This window comes from Parasteatoda tepidariorum, chromosome 3 (genome assembly GCF_982258835.1).
Source record: "Parasteatoda tepidariorum strain Cologne lab strain chromosome 3, Ptep-v5.0, whole genome shotgun sequence".
Taxonomy (NCBI): domain Eukaryota; kingdom Metazoa; phylum Arthropoda; class Arachnida; order Araneae; family Theridiidae; genus Parasteatoda; species Parasteatoda tepidariorum.
The window spans coordinates 33,546,499-33,566,928 of NC_141757.1; the positions used below are offsets into that span (position 1 = coordinate 33,546,499).

A 20,430-nucleotide genomic window follows, 5' to 3' on the forward strand; every position below is an offset into this window, starting at 1 on the left:
AAGAGGTTCAATTGCCAGAGGTACCAACTATCCATCAATAACACCACATAGGTGTAAAATATTAATAAAATTATGTATGAATTCACGATTCAATAAAAAAAAAACACTTAGTTAAAGATGCTAAATTAAAAATTATACAAGACTGAAATTTTATTCTTCATTATAAAATGAAAAAATTAAATTGAGTACTTGACATTAATATTCTAGATTATGGTTAAATTAGAATTAGCCTTACTGCCTTTTACTTCTCATTTTGCAGTTTGAATCAACAAAAATTTTTACCCACAGCAATTCAGATTTGAATCTAGGTTCTTTTACTTTTCAATACGGTGGGAAAATTAAATTTTAGAATAGCTTGTTGGAAGAGGGAAAGATTGTAGTACCAATAAAATTCAATTGTAGGACCAATAAAAATTTTTGTCCACAGCAATTCAGATTCGAGTCTAGGTTCTTTTACTTCTCAATAAGAAGGGAAAATTAAATTTTAGAATAGCTTGTTGGAAGAGGGAAAGATGAAATTCTTTTTATCAAGTAATTTTTGTTATTTATTGTTTTTAGAATTGTTTAAGAAGTGGGGGGAAAAAACTGTTGTTGATTAGATACAAACAACAAAATTTAATAATGCTTGGCAATTTAGGGAAAATAACATACTTTAGATTATTACAGACATTCTCAATAAACCACACTTTTTGTAACTCAACCCTGAAGTTGTAATCTTGGCAATGAAATTGTAACAAGTACCGATAAATCATAATAGTTGGCATCTCTGCATCACATAACAATTTCTACTAGTTATTGTGTGAGGAAGAAATTCTCAACCCCTATCCAGGAAAGATAAGCAGTTACTTTTGATATTAAACAAAATGAGGTAAATATTTACGATATAAATTTAAAGTCCATACACAGTTAACTTTGCTAAGTCGCAAAATGAAAAAATCATGCATGTTCAATTGTAGGACCAAAAAGTTGTATTTGTTCAAGATACTTCAAACTCAGATCATATAATGTTTTTCTAAAAAAAAGTTACAATATTAAATTAGATAGAATTAGTGAAACATAGGATTTAAAATATCAATTCTTCCCTAAACTACAAAACATTAACACTATATATAATCATAAATTAGAGACGTGAACTATAAAAAAGTCACAAATATCTAAAAATATATTTTTCAGCTAACTATATTTTAAATTAACTGCACATACAACTATCAATTAGTTAAAAGTCAATATCTCAAGATGACTAATCCTTCAACTTTACATTTTTTCCCCTATAGTTCATAGAAAAGGATGAATCCTTTGGTAGTGATAAAAAATATCTTAAAACAGCAAATATCAAATCACTTATTCGACAAATATTTTTTATTATCTAACTAAAAGTTAAAAATGATTACTGACTCGCAGAAAAATGTAAAAACAGTTAACGCACAGACTGATCACAATTAATATCACCAGGTAAAAACACCGAGAAAAAAAAAGTTATTGCAGATTAAAGAAATACTAAAGTATAACACAAAAAATACATTTACACAAAACCAGGTTCACTAAGAGTATAATTATTTGCAAATGCAAATTCTGACTTCTAATTCTTACCTATTAACAAACATCTACAACATATAACACAAAATATCTAGGAAACATAGGTACTCAAAAGAGCCAACCATAAACAAGATCACAATGTATACAGATATATATAAACACCTATAGTACAAAATTTACTAACTTACAATCAAAAGTTTATGTTTTTAAAAAATTTCAACAAGACTACTCGTACAAATAAAAATCATAATTTACAAATATTTACAAAACATATATGTTTAATACTACAATAAATTTTACATGAATACTTAACTTTTAATTGACTACAAAGATTTTAAAAAAACAGAATAAAAAAAACTAACTTTTTTGCAATACTCAATATATTACAATAAATTAAATTTATGCACAATTAAAGTCAATTCAGAAATAAATTATAACTCAATGTTTGGTTATCAATCAATCACGATGAAAATAATTTCGAGCTGCAATACACAACTTACATACTTACTTTCCTAACTAAAATTGTCATAGATTAAGATATTTGTTAATAAAATAATTAAAAAATTATTTGACCAACTTTGACATATACATAACAGACAATATCATTTTTCATTTATTAATATAGAAATTCATAATTCTTTTATCTATTGATGGAGAAAACAAAGGATATTAAAACAAGAGTTTATAACACAAATAAATATATATAATATACTCCCGATTTATCAAAATTGAAAGGACATTAAAAAATTTTGAGACAGCGAGTTTTTGAGATTTTAAGTTCAGAACTAAATATACAATAAATTCGACATAGTAAGGTTTTGAGAAAAAACCCTATGACATAGGAATTCAAATTAACATTAGGTGGATATATATTGATAAGGGGAAAAATATTTTTTTGACACATTAAGGATTTTGAGATATTGAAATTCGAGGGTATACTGTATATATGTATATATATATATATATGCACATATTATATGTACATATATATCATATAAAGTTTGGTTGAAATTTTGCCTATATAAAAATGTTGGTGTGTGATTTTTTTACTTTTAGAGTTAATACATATCACGGTTGGTAAAATAATTTTCATTCAATGAAAGATTAAAATAAATAAAAGACTTATTTTCTACCTGTCTCAGTAGAACATGAAAAACATATATAGAACTTGAAATATTCTTTTATATGCTAAGAATTTGGAATATTCTTCTACTCACACATAAATTCTAACAAGGGTTTACTAAATTAGCTCATATAACTGTTATAAAATTTGTTAACAATTACCTTTAAATGAAAAATGACTTTTACACACAATGTAAAAACATCCTGCTCAGACATTCTTGCATGTTTTGAAAGAATATAAATCTTAGAACATTCGCATAAAATATTCCAGTCAAATACACTGATATTCCTAAATTATAGTGCACATCGTTACAAATGCACAACTTACAAAGAATTAGAGGTTTACCTTAAAGTTTTACTGAACTAATTGTAAACTTTATAAATTAATTTTTTTTACTAATTGATAGTTTAATTTTGTCAGAGTTGCATTGGTTGCAGCGTTTTGATTTCTTAAAAGATCTAAAACTAACGAAGTATCTTATGAATCATAAATTCAAATTTTTACGATTACTCGGATAAATGAACTCATATAATATAGAAGTTCTTGAAATGAAAAATACTTTTGAAAATATACCATTTGCATAATTCGGAAAGAAAAGAAAATTATCAAATTATTTATTTCTATGTAATGAGTTGCTCTGGTGTAATTATGTAGCACTTATCATAATTTACGTATAAGAATTAGCACTAAAGTAAATTAAATATATAAATTTAAAAAAGCTGAATGGTTTAGTAAGCCTATTCAACTAGGTATGTGTATTTCTAATCAAATTAAGTAACCGTTTTGATTTAAGCAGACTATTCAATTAAGGTAATAATTTCAAATAGTTTTTTTTGTTGATATGTTTTATATATAGAGTAACGTAATGATTATTAAATTAACGTTAAAGATTCAATAGATACAAGTTTACAATTAGTCCTAGAATTACAGAATATTAAATATTTAAGAGTTAATTATAATAATGAGTGATATGTATACTTTTACTATTTTAATTCTTTTTTTTACATAAAAAGAAATATTTTTAACAGAAAACAAAGTAACAATTCACTTCTCTCTTAAATTTAGTTTATAATGAATAAAAAATATATAAATGTATTATTGTTAATGGTAGAATTGCTGACCCTCAAAACACTTTAGAGATTTTTTTGTCAAAAAGCATCAGTACTGAACTGATTGTTTACTTCAGAAATCTTATTTTTATCTACAATTCACAAACATATATTGTCTGTTGTATATTTATTTTTACATAGCAAAGGATTTGAAAATTTAAAAAGTCTGAATAAAATTTAAAAAAAAATAAATGTTATATTATTAATAGTGAAACCTGTAAGAATTTTAAAAGCAATGATAACAAGTCAAAAGAAAAATGATAAATTTAAAATCAAGAAATAGACAACGTAGAATCATTTGATTAGTTTAAGTTCAGTCATTGCTAAAGAAAAGGATGGTATAAGTGAAGATATAAGGCAGAGAATAATGATAGCAATGAATAAATTTTGGAGAGCACCAAATCTAAGAATAAGAACAAAAATAGTAGTTTACAAAACAACTGTCAGAGCAGTCCCACTTTATGGTTCTACTTTATTCTACAGACAAAAATAGAGAAACAAAATTAGAAAACTTTCAGAAGAAATGTTTGAGATTAATTTTTAAGATTTTCTGGCCATACAAGACAACAATCAAAAATCCTTTAGACCAATAAAAGACAATACAAATGGGAATTCCTTACACAGAGGAAAAAAATAACATTGGTTGCTCTCACATGGGGAAGAATTGAATACTTAGTTAACAGAAAATTTTATGAAATATTAAATTTCTTTTTAAAGGAGGATATAATGAGCAATCCACTCACTTCGATTCAAATTGAAACATTTTAAACCTGTTTCTAAAATACTACGTCAAATGAGTGACGAATTGAAGCAGTTAAAAATAACATATTTTGTCTTGCATAGAATTGCAGAATTTAAAAATTACCATAAATGCTATCCTGTTGGTGCAGCCAAGGCAAACTTTGAATGAAATCAAATACAATGCTCACTTTATCTTCATTATTATTTTTTATGACATGAGAATGCATCTACACAAAATTATCACACACTATTCTAAAAATGGTAGCAACAAATGGGTAAACTCGAAAATAACATGCTGCTGAATAGAGATAAGCCAGGGTTCCCTCTCGATGAACTGAGCTTGAAGATTTTTAATATAAGCCCACCTTAGCTGGACATCGATAAGATTTTTCTAAACACGAGTTTTGATGCCAGATAAAGGTGCACATTTTTAGAAGATATGTGGTCAATATTTCTAGAAATGAAATAACTTTATTTGAAATTACAGCACTTTTAGTTCCTTTTAAAATATCAAACTCTTTTCTGACGTATATTGAAAACATATTTAACTTGTTGATTGAGTGATGATCAATAGTCATTCCATAACTCTTTTTAATTTATAAACATTTTTTGTTTAGATTCTGTTACACACTCTGTTTTATAATTTTAACTGATTTCTCTAAGATATGTAATCCACAACTGAAATTTTATCCTTTTTGCTCGTGAGAGGAGAGGAGTAGAATGAAATTTGTTATTCATATGTGCTTTCATAACTCTAGAAAATTCTAATTACTCAAATAAGAAAAAGCATAGTATTTCATTTTTTAAAAACATATTAGTATGTGAGTATCTCAATATATAGTTGATTAAAAGATCATAAATTGATGATCAATTGACATATTCTAATGAACCCAGTAACATCTTAGATCTTAAGAGTCTCTCTCATTTCTACTGTTAAATTAATTGATGGGTACAATTTTGAGCCGAATTAAATAACTTTAAAAACATTATGTTTGCTATGAATAGGTGTTAAGATTAGAATAAATCTCAGCAGAATACTAAATTAAATTTTAAAATCAAGAGATCATTAGTATACATTTGTAGCAACGGTTTTTAAAGTCAGAGAAGAGTAAAAATTAAGACAGGAGTAAAAGCAAGAAAAGTTGAATAATCAAATTTACCAAGTTGTTCAAGGAAAGCTTCATTCAAATAAGGACAGGTCTTTTGTCCTAGCAGTCATTACTCACTCATAATGGGATCATCACAAATTTCAAACTCACAACATCAACAGCATTTTGGCCTTTATTGTTGCTGCAATTTCTTATTCAAACGTTAGCAGACAAGAAACACTACTATATAGATAATGAGTATTAAGAAAAATAGCATTCTTTTCCAGGAATTTTACTAGTTTTATATCAAATTAACTACAAAATTTGAAAAATAATTTGAAACTAGAAAAAATACTTGCAGTAACAAAACACAAATTTCAGTCATTTCTTTTTTTAGTTACTAAAAGCATTTTTAGTAGGGTAAACTAAAACATCCAAAACTACCTTTGGATGTTAGGTAAACATCCAAATTTACAACACTAAAGAAAATTAATGGATAATTCAGCCATTTTGGATCAAGAAACCTAATACCACAAATGGTAGTCTAACATTAGAAGCGAAACTAATCAGTGGAAGCATTTAATTTTCAAATGTTCATTACATATTTTTTATGAAGCATAAAAAAGATGTGAAAATACTATTTACACATTGATATTGTATTTTATACAAATATACATCTCACATATTGAAATTGAGGTTCAATTACTGCTGAAAGAGCACATGCCAATTTTTTAAAATAAAGTCATGTTTTGATTGCTCTTCACATTATACTTCTTGGCACTGTATCCATGGTAAGCAAGTTAAAGAACATACATTAAATGAGTATGAATTTAAATATTATATAATATTATCTTCAAATTAAATTAAAATGATTTGTTTAAGTAATTAGTCTACTGCAGTAACATTTAAAAACTTATAACTCTTGAGAATAGCCATTTAATTGATAGTAGCAATATCTTCTCATTTAAACACAACCAAAAAATAACGAAAAACAATGACTTCAACTGGTTAATGCTTGTAAATTATTTTCATTAAAGGTTTAGATTTATAAATTATATTTATACGTGTCTCTTTCAACAATAAATGATTCAATTAATTATTAGTTTATGTAAGCTATATTCTATATAAATTGTGCTTCTGTTTTCACCCTTTAAAGTCTAATAATTATTTACAATATAATATTATTTTTCAAACATTAAAATGTTTTTTATTTCATATCTTATTATTTCAAATCAATAAATTTTGGATTAAATGGATAAAAAAGAAGAAAACAAATGATAATCAAGATACAAATGTCTTTAGAAAATATGTAAATTTAAAAAGATTAAAAACAAAGTAAAGTTTTGATTAGTAAAAAGTAACTACAATTAGCAGCTACTGATAACAGATAATAAAGAGAAATGACACAATAAGAATATTGAGTATTATTATTAACAATTATTTCTTAATGTAGAGTGCATGCAGAAAATATTTTATTTAAAATACATAATTATGAAAATTATAAAAAGACTTTGTCTCTTAGAGAGTCACATAGTTCAAAAATATAAAGTAGAGCTAAAAACTTCTTCCAGTTCTATTCGAAATTAAAACTCTCAATTAAATATAAATTGTTTTTGTGCATAAACTAAGTGATAAATTGGCATTAGTCTAGCAAATTTAATCTTAAAATAGTACTATAATAATACAATGTATACAAAAAAAAGTAAAAAAATAAATAAATAAATAGAATTTTGAATAAATAAAAATTTAACATAAATATATTAAAAAGAGCTGTTTCAAGTTAAACATTTTAATATTTGGAAGTAAAACTAAAAAAAATAAATAATGCTACATTTAACCATTTAAAATAAATACATTTTCAAGTTACACTTATATATTATTTGATCAAGTAATAAAATTGATGAAAGAAATAATTTTTTATAAAATAAATATTTTCATGTTATTAAAATTACAATTCTCTTATAGTAAAATTAGTTTTTTTAGTAATTAAATAACTATACTTTGAAATTCATAAATATTTATATACATATGTCAGGATTCCTTAAGTTATTGCTCGCAGCATTAAACACTTACATTAATAATAATGAAAAATTCACTAATATGGTTACATTTTATCTGACTAGTTTCAGATATAAGACAGTTTTCTTAAGAAATAATAATAATGACACTATAAATTTTTTTTTTTTTTAAACTAATCATCCAGGAAAAATAAAACAGAGTCCTTCAAATTAAATAGTAATCACAATGTTCAGCCTAAAAAAAAAAAAAATTTTCAAACATTCACAAAATTTTTCCGACTTTTAAACTACATAATAAATAATACTAAGCAGATCACTTTTAGCTTTGCCAACTAAACAGCTCTCACAATACACTATGAAACATGCAACAAATGTTTTGCAAAAACTTCATTGCTTAATGATTTAAACAGTGGCTAAGGAGAAAAAACAGCAAAACAAAGTGAAAATTGCTAAGACACAGAACTCCATTTAATAGAGTGGTGGGAATGCAGTTCAGTTTGAATGTCTAAGCCAGCAATGGTGAACCTGCGACTTGCAAACTCTTCAACTGAAAATACAGTTACATAGTCCGAGAGCCAGAATTCGCTAGACTGTGTCAAACACAAACAGCATCATAAATTACTATAGATAAGTGTCAAAGGTATATTAAAGTGTAGTGAACTAAGTCAGACACCAGAAAAAATTAATGAAGGAAAAGTCATTCATATACTTCAGGGAACCCATATTTACATTTAAGATAAACCTATCCTTTAAAGAGATATTAAGATTTCTTTTTTGTTGATATTTTAAGAAGATGAGCATCTTTTTCTTAAAATGGATTTTAAAATAAAAATTGATTAATCAAATGTTTCAATCAATAATATTATGGAATCATTATATCAATACATGAATTTTAATTTTAAAATATATTAAAAATTTTCAAGTAAAACAATTTTGATAAAATATTAAATTATTCATGACAGTTAAAATTTTAAAAAATTACAAAAAAAAAAAAAAAATTTGCACTATAACCTTATGGTAGTACTATAACTTAGCAAGCTTTAAAACTGATCTCCTTAAAAACACACACCAGAAGAAAAAGGTTCGCCATCACTGGTCTAAGCCAAACTAAAATAAATAGAGATTCTAAGCACCTATGTATTAAAAAATGAGAGTAGATTCTATTAAAATTGATTGATGGGTAGAGGAAAAACAAAGAAAGAAAAAAATTCTGAGAATTATTATTAAGAGTAATTAGTTGTGCCATTAACAGCTTGCATGTGTCCTTCATTAGAATAGTTTGAATCTGACTTAGAATGAGAGTAGCACTTTGCAGATCTTTTGGGCATAGACTGAGATTCAGTAGCTTTGAAATTACCAAAAGGAACAACATCAGGTGGAGGCTGCCCTGACAACAATTTGCTGCTCCCAACCGACGGCTGTCCATAAATGCTGGAGGGTCGAAACCCATTGCCAGGAAGCCCTAAAGATTGCTGTTGCTGCAACAGTTGGTGCGGTTTGTTCTTTGATTCACCTGGACGGTTGTGTTTTAATCGCAGCGAAGACACAGCAACAGGAGAGTCTGGATGTACAAAGGAAAACTCCGAAGTTGCTGAGGTAGCCGACGAAGACTTTGTGCGTCTAGTTTCAGGAGGCTGAGAGATTTCTGGAGATGACAAGATGTGTTGGGCATACAGAGATCTTTGGGTCAAAGCAGGCGACACTTGAAGAGAGCGGGGTGATGGCTTGTACAGCTGGCCGTTTTCGGAGCGACGACCCAGAGAGACTAAGGAACTATGCGATCCTGAAGAACATTGCGGTGCAAGCCTAGGACCGAACGTATGTCGAGTCACAGGATAATATTCACAGGATGATGCAGCATCACAGTCAGTATCTCCATTTGAATCCCCTTCAGATAAAACTTGAATATAAATATGACCACATGGATATTAAAACAAAGGTAAAAATACTGTACATTCCTGTGTATAAGTCTATGTTTCAATTATCTAAAATTTTACAAAAATCACTGCACTAATTTATACATCTCTAATTTAGTTGAACAGTTGATTCTGTAATATTGATGCAACATAAACAATGAGATAGATATGAATAACTTTGTATCAATCTACTCCTTTCAAAAATTATTTTTAATATGCTATTAATTTTGATTATTAATTAATTATTGACGATTACATACAATTAATTTTGAAAATTTCCTCACATTTTCTATACATATAAAGGTTTTTTAATTTTAATATCTAAATACTGTTCAGAAAAAAATTAAGTATAATAAAAGACAAGATAATTTACCTCAAAAAGCTTTTGAAGGAAAGCTTTTAAAATGTCTCATAAAGATACAAATTTAAAGAGCATCATCCGTGTTTGATTCAATAAGGTCAGCAGTGTCGCCATTCAGCAAGGGATTCTACTTCACCCTTATCTGCTCAGTCCCACAAAAAATAGCCCGTTCAAAAAATTTGAATTCTACACTTTTTAAAGGATTTTACAATACCATTTGAATTCATACTTTGCCACATGTCTAACATCATTTGACCCCTGATGTCCACGAGAGCAGCATGGAATTTTATAGATGAAGTAGAATGCTTTGATGTGAAACAATATTTATTTGAAAAAATTTTGTACACTTAAATTTTGTTTATATTTTTTAATTTTAGAAATTTTTATATTTCTTTTCTTTTCTTTCAGGGTTCGACTTATACACTTGACGTTTCATTGTAATCAAAATAAGGGGGTCAACCTACACAATGGAATGACTTACACACTGAGATATATGGTAACTATAAAACAAGTATACAGCAAAATAAAGTGAGAAGTTGCTTACATCAAAAATCTAAAAATACAAATCAAAAATATTTTTAATCCACACATACCACAATACCAAATTCAACTGCCAGGGATGAGATTAGCCAAAAGGCAAAAAAGCTGAATTTCCACAATAGTAAATTTTACGCAAGCGCAACCCTTTAATAATAAATTTCAGACAGTTTAAGGTGATAAATAATGTGTTGACATACAATTGGTACTAATCTATTATTATATAAATGATTACATTGATACTTAACATTTAGTGAAAATAAAAATTACCGATTGAAAAAAAAAAGCTGGAAATTATATTTTTCCTTAGTTCACATAAGAGACAATTATTACTTGAAAAACTACCTGGTTCAGCAAATTAAAACTACTGAGAATATACATTAATATTTCATTTCTTTTAATAAATACTGTTATATGATTTATAGCAAATATATTAGTAATATTACTTTTTAAATTATATTGGGAAAAAAAACTTTAACAATGGACTGAATCATTATGTTCATATTATAGTCTAATCTAACTAGAGCCCTTTGAAACACATCAATAACAGTGAAGTAGAAATATATAGTAACTCCTTAACATACAAAAATTGCTATTTTAGTTTGAAAAATTACATGACAATCAGCAACTGTTTAGATAATTGTCTTTTATTTGATAAGAATTTTGCATTTTATAGCATAAATAACAGCAATTATAAATAAAATTTTGATGATGAGTTAACTCTTTTTCCAAAAAAAAATTTTAATTAAATCACTTTTTAAGTGATTGCTTTTGTTTGCTATATCTTTTATGTTTGCTATATTTAGTCGTTAGTCCATCTTCAAACATCTTGTGACAAATCCTATTTTTTCTTCTTTGCAAGCACAGAATGTAAGTTTTGAATATATTCCCTTCCAGTTTCCTGCTATTGTAACACTTACATATACTAATAATCGTAGTTAGAAAAACAGTCATCTTTATAGTAACTAATTTAAAAATTTTTACTTCTTACAAGAATCCCGATAGTTGATCTTAAAATTGCGTGAATATGAATAACAATTATGGATTTTGAAATCACATGAATATGAAACTAGATATACGATTTTGAAAATGAGAAAATACAAACTGGGATATAGAATTTTTAAAACGCGTAAATACAAATCACGATTCATAATTTTTAGATCGCGTAAATACGAATCATGATGCGGAATTTTTAGATTGCATAAATAAGAATTATGAATTTTTAGAGTGCGTGAATGCGAATGCCAATGCCTTATTTTAAAATAACGAATAAATACGAAAATCAATGTTTGATATTATAAACCGCATGAGCAAATCAAGACATTGAATTTTAAACTTGCGTGAATATGAATCGCTACATAGGTTTTTAAAAAGGCGTAAATACGAATCACAATATCGGATTTTTAAATCTCGTAAATAAGAATCGCAACATACAATACTCAAATCACGTGAATCAGAATCGCAACACGCAAATATGATAAGCTATGTTTGATATTAAAATCGTGTGCATGAGATCGAGATATTAGCAGATTCCAGGCTTGGGACCTCTGAAAGGCTTGCCAGAAGCAGCGTCGCCTGAACTACAAAAATCGGATCTATCTGGAGGGCGGGTAAAAAATTCCGAAAATCTTATTTGCTGTGAGTAAACAGAGAGAAAACAGCTAAAAAGAGTAAAAATGAGAAAGGTTTGGTAGCTATGCAGTTTGAATTTTCTGTTTCTCTTGGAAAATCGGTAAATTTTCTGAAAAAGCGGAATACTTATAAAAAAATGAAATTTTTAGAAAAATCTGAATTTTTGACAAAAAAGCTGAAATTCAAGTGATAAAAGTGAAAAAAGCGGAAATCCGCTAAAAAGCGGAAAAATCTCATCCCTGAACTGCATGAAATCAATTATTGTGAATTGCGTGAGGGCAACTTCAAAATATCAATTCTTTATTGCAGATTTAGATTCTCTACAAAAAAGCACTTTAACAAGTCTATGAATTTTGGTGCTGTTATTACAAAAAGAAAATGGGGTAAAAAAAGGTTAAAAATGAAATCTCAGGAAATGCATGACAGATTGAAAAAATAGAAACACACATTTTTGAAAAACCTAACTAATGATGACATAACTACTAACTAATTATTAACTAATGAAAATAATTCCATTCCCATCCTCTGGTGGTGAGATTCAAAAGAGTATTGTACCATTGAATGCATCTTTAAAAACTATTTTACGCATATATTTTTAGATTTTTGATTCAATGAATATTATTTTAGATGATTATTTCAGCATATCAAAAGTCAAGAAAAAAGATTTGAAAAATATTACCTGACATTCTATTAGAATATTCATTGATAGAAGGCATAAAATGCTTATCTACAAGAGATCGCATGAATGGCCCAGCATTACTACAAAGTTCCAAATTAGAACCAGAATGAACAATGCCAGGTGGACCTGGACTAGCTGATAATGAATGATGAGAATTGACACGATGCCTAAAAAATAAACAATGCATTAATTTCTTTAGGTGAACATGCACAATTGATATAATCAGGGGTAATTGTGACAAAGTGAAAAATCTTGAAAATTTTATGATATCAATTTATATGCTATACATGCTTAATATAATTTTTTGAACCAAGATTTATGATTAAATTAGCTACTAATGAAGAATATCACACCTTTATAGTAACAAACGTAAGAAAAAACTTAATTCTTACAAGAATTGCAATATCGGATTTTAAAAATATGAATCGTTATTTTGGATTTTAAAAACGAGTGAATACGAATCGCCATATTGACTTTAAAAACTTTCACAAATTGTATAATATGATTTCTCAGTTCAATATTTACAATTTTTGCAAACACAGAATTGTTAAATTTGTCATGGAAATCAAGTAAAAAAGTGGAATTCGGTGGATCTACAGAAAAGTAGCATATCTGAATTTACTCCCCATCGGCCAATGCTTTTCTTGCGCCATCAGAGGGGAAAGAAATCACATAGTTTTTAAATATCCCTATACATTTCGGCCAATATAGGAAATTCAAATTGCTCATTTGAATATTTAATTTTTAACGCAATAATTCTATCAATTTCTACATTGTTTTTAAAATCTGATATTATTTATTATAACAACGGAATCTTGAAACACACATTTAGTAATCTTTTTATGAAAAGTTCAATTTGAGTTATTTCACTATCGATCTTTTTTATGTTAGTTACTGTTACGGACTTCAAGATTTTTAAATAATTTTTTTTATGTGATGATGACTTACAAAATGCGAAGAAAAAAAATTGTGTAATAATTTCTTCTATTGCTTCTATTAATAGAAAAATATTCTTTCTATTGCTTCTATTGCTTTAAATTAATAACATGAAAATTTATTATAATTATTAGAAGTATCTTGTAGAAAGATATTAATGCTAGATGAAAGGTCTGTTGCAGAAAGCCCTTAAAAATTCTACCACAGAGTTGGTAATGAATTAAATAAAAATTTCCTGATTTAAAACAGGATGCAATTTAATTTCGTTAGGATAATAATTGCTACCTTCCAATAAGTCCTCCATCCGGAAGTTGAGGCATCAAGGTCTGAGATCTACGTAGCGCTTCACGACGTCCTTTGCTGAGATTCACAGCATCTCTAAGAGCAAACATCCAATTGTCCAATCCTTTAGAAGACCACAGCAATAACTGATCTTCTGTACCAACACGAACTGCTATTACACCGTCTTGTTTCTTGTCTATCCATTGCAGATCATCAACATCAGCAAGGTTCACCTAAAAGATATTTTTATCCTTAACACAATTGCTTATCAAAAAATGTCTGTAGTTAGTCATCGACAGGGCAAGTAATGATGGACGAATAAGAATATGTTCAGGGATAAAAAGGTCAGGGGCCTCACAATTAATATTTTTTTAAATGAAAAGGGAAAGAATACCAAGTAAATAAATGTGAATCTTTATACACAGAAAATGAAAAAAAAATTTTTTTTTTAAGGAAATTGACAAACAAGGCCAGGTAAAAATATAAATTATTAAACTGATCATTGTTTGTGAAAGAAAATTATAACAAATCATCTCACTTTAAGAATCTAACCTTTTATCAGTACAACATAAGAAAGATTAAATTTCTCCTTAATATTGCAAATTAAATGTAACCTAATTAATCTGAGCTCTGTCCAGATTTAAGTTTTTTTTTCAATTCTTAAAATAAAATTATGACTAAATACTTGAAGAAAAAAAATTTTTTTGCTAAGGAGAATAACTAATTTTTCCAGTTATACATTTAATATAATAGAAAAAATCTATTTATTCTTTTAGTAATTAATGCACATTGCAAAACATGGCTCAGCCCAAGCTCAATTTATGAGCTTTCTTTATTGTAATTTAAAATTTTTCTTATTCTCTTAATAGTCTCTCCTAAAGTTTTCTTCAAGAAAGTCCATGGCAAAAATTCTGTGCCTCCTAAAAGTGGTCATAAAAAGATGTGGTCTTTCCTGGATGTTTCACTGTACAATGATCAATGTAAAAATTAGTGATTTTCGAACAAATTTCATCAGAATTATGTGGTCACAAAAGAGCTGAAACTAACTGTAAGAGTAAAATAATAAAATACTTGCCTCAGATGAAAAATAATGATCAAGAACAAATATCATTTTTATGATAATGAGAAGAAATCAAGAAATACTTGTGGAAAAAACCAATTCTGTCTGAAATAGTTTGCATTAATTGACTAAATTTCAATGTAGCCATGGAAAATGGAAAGAAATTTTGCGGCAAATGTAACTTCTTATTTACACGAGTCTTGCTGACATCAGTTGCGTGACAATATAAGAGGAATGGAAACCAGATTTTTTACTACTGATTATTTTAACCAGCTTTCAGGCAAGCATTGTTAGTCGTGAAATCGATAATTGGCTCTGCCTTATGTAGTCATTTTTTGCCTATCATTGCAAAGCACTGTTCTTAACTTCAGGAATGGTGTAAATTTGACAAGTCTTTTTCCAGGTCCCTGTTTTCATGTAAGGGAAGAAAAAAAATTTTTTTTTCAGCTAGGAAGTTATGAAATTTGAAAGTGTCAGGTATTTGTAGCGAATTATTTTTTGAAGAGCTAAAACATTTTCCCACTCATCAGATCAAGGAAGAAATTTTTTTAATTAAAAATTGTACCAGTTTCATTAATGTAAATTAATTATAATAATAGTTTTAATTATATAACTAGTTAATAGTTAAAAATACCTTTCTCAAAATATTTAGGTTACATTTACTAAGATTTGAAAAAAAAAAAAAATAATTATTTACTCCTTAACAGAATTAAATACATTAAAAACAGAAAAGTTTTTGAAACAATTATGAGTTTTATAGTAGCTTGGAGATTAAGGTTGAAATTAAATAACAACTTTCAACAAAACAAGAGAATAGGCATACCTTATATAAAAAACCTCCCATTTCTGAGATTCCAATCTTGGAAGCTTTCTTGAAACATGCCAGGTAGTCGCTAGTTAGGATGAAGAACCTCTCTTTCCACCTGCTGAAGAACTTATCACGTTGCTGCCATAAAGTCCCCTTTTTTAAAGTTACAGATTCCGGACGAGATTCTTTAGGATTTGAATCAACTTGTTCAGTGTTCATAATGGACTACAGCATAAAAAATGTATCTATAAAGGAAAAAAATCATTGCTTAATCAAGAAATATAGAACTATATGGACTGGTATATCAGTATTGAATTTTTTTTAGAATTTTTATGCACCATATTCATTTCCCACAAAAACATCAAAATTTTTCAAAAAAAAAAAAAAAATCATTAATTTTTCAAAACTTGTCATATAAAAACAAATCATCACTCAAAAGTTATGTATTGAATGAAATATTACTTTGAATTTTTTCAGAATATGTCAGCAATATTTTCACTCCTTGGGATAGCTGTAAATATTATAAATTTTACAAAAAGTACAAAATTATATAAAATCCCTGAATTTTTAAAGTTGCAGAAGAAAATAAAAATTTCGTAAATGTTAAGTATTTACTACAATATAATTCATAAAATGTTTTAAAATTTCTCTGCTTCATTTTCCTCTTTATTCAGCAGTGGACACTTGTTTTTTTTTTTTTTTTTAATTTTCTTTTAAGCTTTTTTCATTCTAAATATACTATAGTGAGGCTTATAAAATTACAACCAAAAGTAAACAAGAGAGAGAAAACTAAAAAGTACACCATAGCTTCTCAAAAGCAGCATTGTTGGCTGATTTACACTAGATATAAATTTACATTACAGCATATACGTTCATATTAAAAGAAGTTGGCTGATGGATAAGTGTGTGGGTAGAATATTATTGACCATATCAACCTTCCTCAATGATTCTTCATCATATTACAGAAAAATGGAGCTCTAAAGTAAAAAATGATTCATTTTTGTGTTCAGATAAATAAATAAATTTAGAGAATGGCTTGGAGAGAGTAGTTGAAGGGATAAGCCCCACAAGAGAACTCTGTGTACAAAAAAAAAAAAAAAAAAAAAATGCAAGTGTCATTTGCATGTTAGAAAAACAATCTTGGTTTTATGGATTAAAATGTGTTGAGAGTAAAGAAAGTGTGAGAAATAATATCATATTTTAATGAATTTAAAACATTAGCAATCATATAACTGTTTTGTGTTGTGTTAGGCAGATGTAGGGGGAATCTCTAAAAATAGATTTCATTCTGTACTCAATTCTAGGTTGTGATATTAAAAGATTACTGATTATATTAGTGATTTTACTGAGAAAATGACTAAATAAGATAAAAGATTTGGCTTTTAAATGTTAGGCAATATGTTATACATATTTCAGCACAATAGTAAGACAGATAACTAAGAACATAGACAACTTTGAGTCTTAACATTAAAGTTATATTTCAGAACTAAAAAAAAAAAAAAAAATTATGATTTTTTTATTATTGACTTTTCTTTTTATCAAAGTTTTAATTTAGACAGCATTTTTTAAAGAGTATTTAGGATTAAAATTATTCTGCTAAAATTTAAATATTTAGCTTTAAACTTTTCTTTCAAAAATTAAAATCCATTTTTAATTCTTTGTTTGGCTTTTGCATATAATCTTTATTTTTTATAGGCGTTCTTATGATAGCTTCACATTTTTAAAAGCATTTATGATTTTAAGATAGACAATATCTCTTTTAATGTTTTTTTAACATTAAAGTTGCTTGTTTTTACAACTTTAATTTTTCTTCTTTTTAATAGAAGTAAGAAAGATATTTTTTATCTTAAATATTTCGAATTATCGAAATATCTAACTATGTTTATTATCCTAAACATTTCTATTAAAGTTTTTTACTCCTTACCCTGTAAAAACAACACAGCTAAGTTTTGATTTTTTTTCAATAATGACTAAACTTATTTCTATATAAAAAATTGCTATGATTTTTTTAAAAATAAACCTGTTGATACTCAGTCGATTTTTTTGGCTGAATATTATCATATTCATTACATCACTAGCTACATATAAAGTTTTTAGTAATTGTTAATGTTAGCTATAGCATCGAAATAATAATTCCTAACAATAATTGTAACTAACAAATCACTACCAGTCCAGAAACTTGGATAAATATTATTTACAAGATTTTTACCAGTATAAACTGGTTTTCACGGTGAAAAACTAAACCCTGATTTTATCTATTGTAATCATTTATTTAAATTCATTTTATTAATTTTTTTTTTTTGAAAAAAAAAGTCAAACAGAGCCATTTTTTGTGTAATAATTTTTTTTATTAAATCCTATTTACTAACTTTAAAAAAAAAAAAAAAAAAAAAAATTAATGGGAGACATTCTCGGTGTTGTAATTTAGCATAAAAATTTATATAATTTCATTGAGAAAATAAAAATTAATAGACATTTAAATTGCATTAAATCTTAAAATGGAATTTAAATCTTAATTTGTACTCCTGTAAATATATTGCTAAGTCTTTTGTATGGTGAAACAAACCCTAGATTGGAACAAATATTTTAGGATTAACACTTATTTCAGTTTGACTCTCTAAGAAATGTCTCTCTCTTTTCTTCAAACGGATCTTCACTGACCAATGGAAGAATTGAGCTTTTTAAAATAACTTTTTTAAATAAATTATGAATCTTAAGAGAATAAAAAAAATTTAAAATCCTGCTTATAATTTAAACATTGATATTATTTCAGCATTAAGCATTTATTTTGCAAATTCAAGGCTCTATCTAGGTTTTTTTTCAGAGGATTTTGTGAAAATTTAGACATAATTTGTGAAAATGTAAACATTTTATTAAAACATCAACACAAAAATATGGATTTATCGTTTCTTACGGGATACAATAATAAAATTTTAAGAAAAAGTATTTCGTGAAACTGTTTTTCCTGAAGTTGAATTTGTGAAGGTACAGCTAAACGGTAGTAAATTTGACCTGGACAGACCCCTGGAATTAATCTAATAAGTGAATTTTTTCCATGGGGCACAAACAATAATAAATTAACTATATAGCGCTTATTCCGGAAAAACCACTATGCCTTTTTTTAAAATTTTTTGAAAGCTTAATAGTCCTTTGGCATCTAAACAAGGGTAAGGGACAAACAGATACCATAACAGAAATATCCCTTTTCAAAGTTAGTTACACGGGAATTTAAAATAAAAAAATTTAATTGCAGCACTCATTATATGGATATTCATAGAAGCACAACTTTCTAAATAGTCCAGATTCATTGTAATTTATATTTTTCAGACACACATAGTTTAGTGATTATTATTTTTATACATTTTAAGCTCTGTTGACTTTTATGAGTCAAAATTTAAAGGACAGTAACTAAACTAATTAATAATAATAAATGGCAAATTTATTACAAGTGTTTTTTTTTCTTTTATAATTAAGCCCCTATCAGTTTACTATTATAATTAATATATATATATAATTAATATATATATATATATATAATATAATTTATATATATATATATATAATATATAATATATATATATAATATAATTTATATATATATATATATAATATATAATATATATATAATATATATATATAATATAATATATATATATATAATTAATATAATATATATATATAATTAATTATAACTGGTGAGGTTATTTCCATGTCATGATTTTTGTAAAAAATATTTTACATTGGTTGACGAGATTTTCCTGTTCTGGAAACTCATGCTTTCAATTTAGGTAAAATGTATATAACCTATATGTAAAATTTAGTTATGAATTGGTAAAAATTACTTTAAAATACAATCGTACATTTACGTAATTATAAAAACATTTCTTCAGGAAATCAGATTTTATTATAAGATAAGAAATTAAATCTCCCAATTATTATGCAATAATAACAGGTCTACATGCTTAAAGTAAACTCATTGTTGTGAAAAAAATTAATACTACATTTGACAGACTAAAGATGGCTTCATTTAAATTACTATTTCTTAAATATCTTTTTTTACAATTTATAGTTAAAAAATGTACAGACGGATTAAACAGCTTACTGATTAAAGATGAACAGTTGCTTAAAAATAATACTAAATAAATACTACAAGCAATGTTGGTAAGAAACACAACAGTTTCTAATATTAGCTTCTTCCCACCCGCAAAGGATTCCTAAATGATTAAGTAATACAAATTAAAATAAAGATCAGGCGCTTACTATTGGTTTTATATCACATATTATTTTGAAATTCATACTCTGTCTAAATTACATAGAAGTAACAGATTATTCGTAATTCTTTAAGCTCGATACAAAGCTAATATTATTGATTGACTTGACATAACAAGAACAAGAAATACGGAAATACACCGGACGACCTCCAAACATTAATTGATGCCACGCCAATAACGCGAACATTTTAAAATGATATTTAATTAATGATGGATAGTTTTAAAATAACTTTAAAACTTTCTGTAATATATATAAATCGCTGAAATATATGTCTATATCATTTTTAAAGAGGAAAAAAATTAATTTATGTTTGAAATCTTAACTATAACTTT

The 20,430-nt window shown here is 26.6% G+C and overlaps 1 protein-coding gene across 2 annotated transcripts; it reads right to left on the reverse strand.

Annotated features, from left to right (window-relative positions):
• Window positions 1-8,381: 8,381 nt before the first annotated feature.
• Window positions 8,382-20,410, reverse strand: LOC107446359 (uncharacterized). 2 transcript variants are annotated; one of them, XM_016060980.5, is made up of 5 exons: window positions 20,087-20,410; window positions 15,842-16,071; window positions 13,962-14,191; window positions 12,741-12,907; window positions 8,382-9,503 (listed from the first exon to the last, which is right to left on the reverse strand). In XM_016060980.5, exons 2-5 carry the CDS (start codon window positions 16,043-16,045, stop codon window positions 8,839-8,841), a joined length of 1,266 nt encoding a protein of 421 aa, XP_015916466.1. In that variant the 5' UTR covers window positions 16,046-16,071; window positions 20,087-20,410; the 3' UTR covers window positions 8,382-8,838. The 2 variants fall into 2 exon arrangements, with proteins under 2 accessions (XP_015916466.1, XP_071033962.1); XM_071177861.2 differs by having other exon boundaries at window positions 19,929-20,217.
• Between the last annotated feature and the right edge of the window lie 20 nt (window positions 20,411-20,430).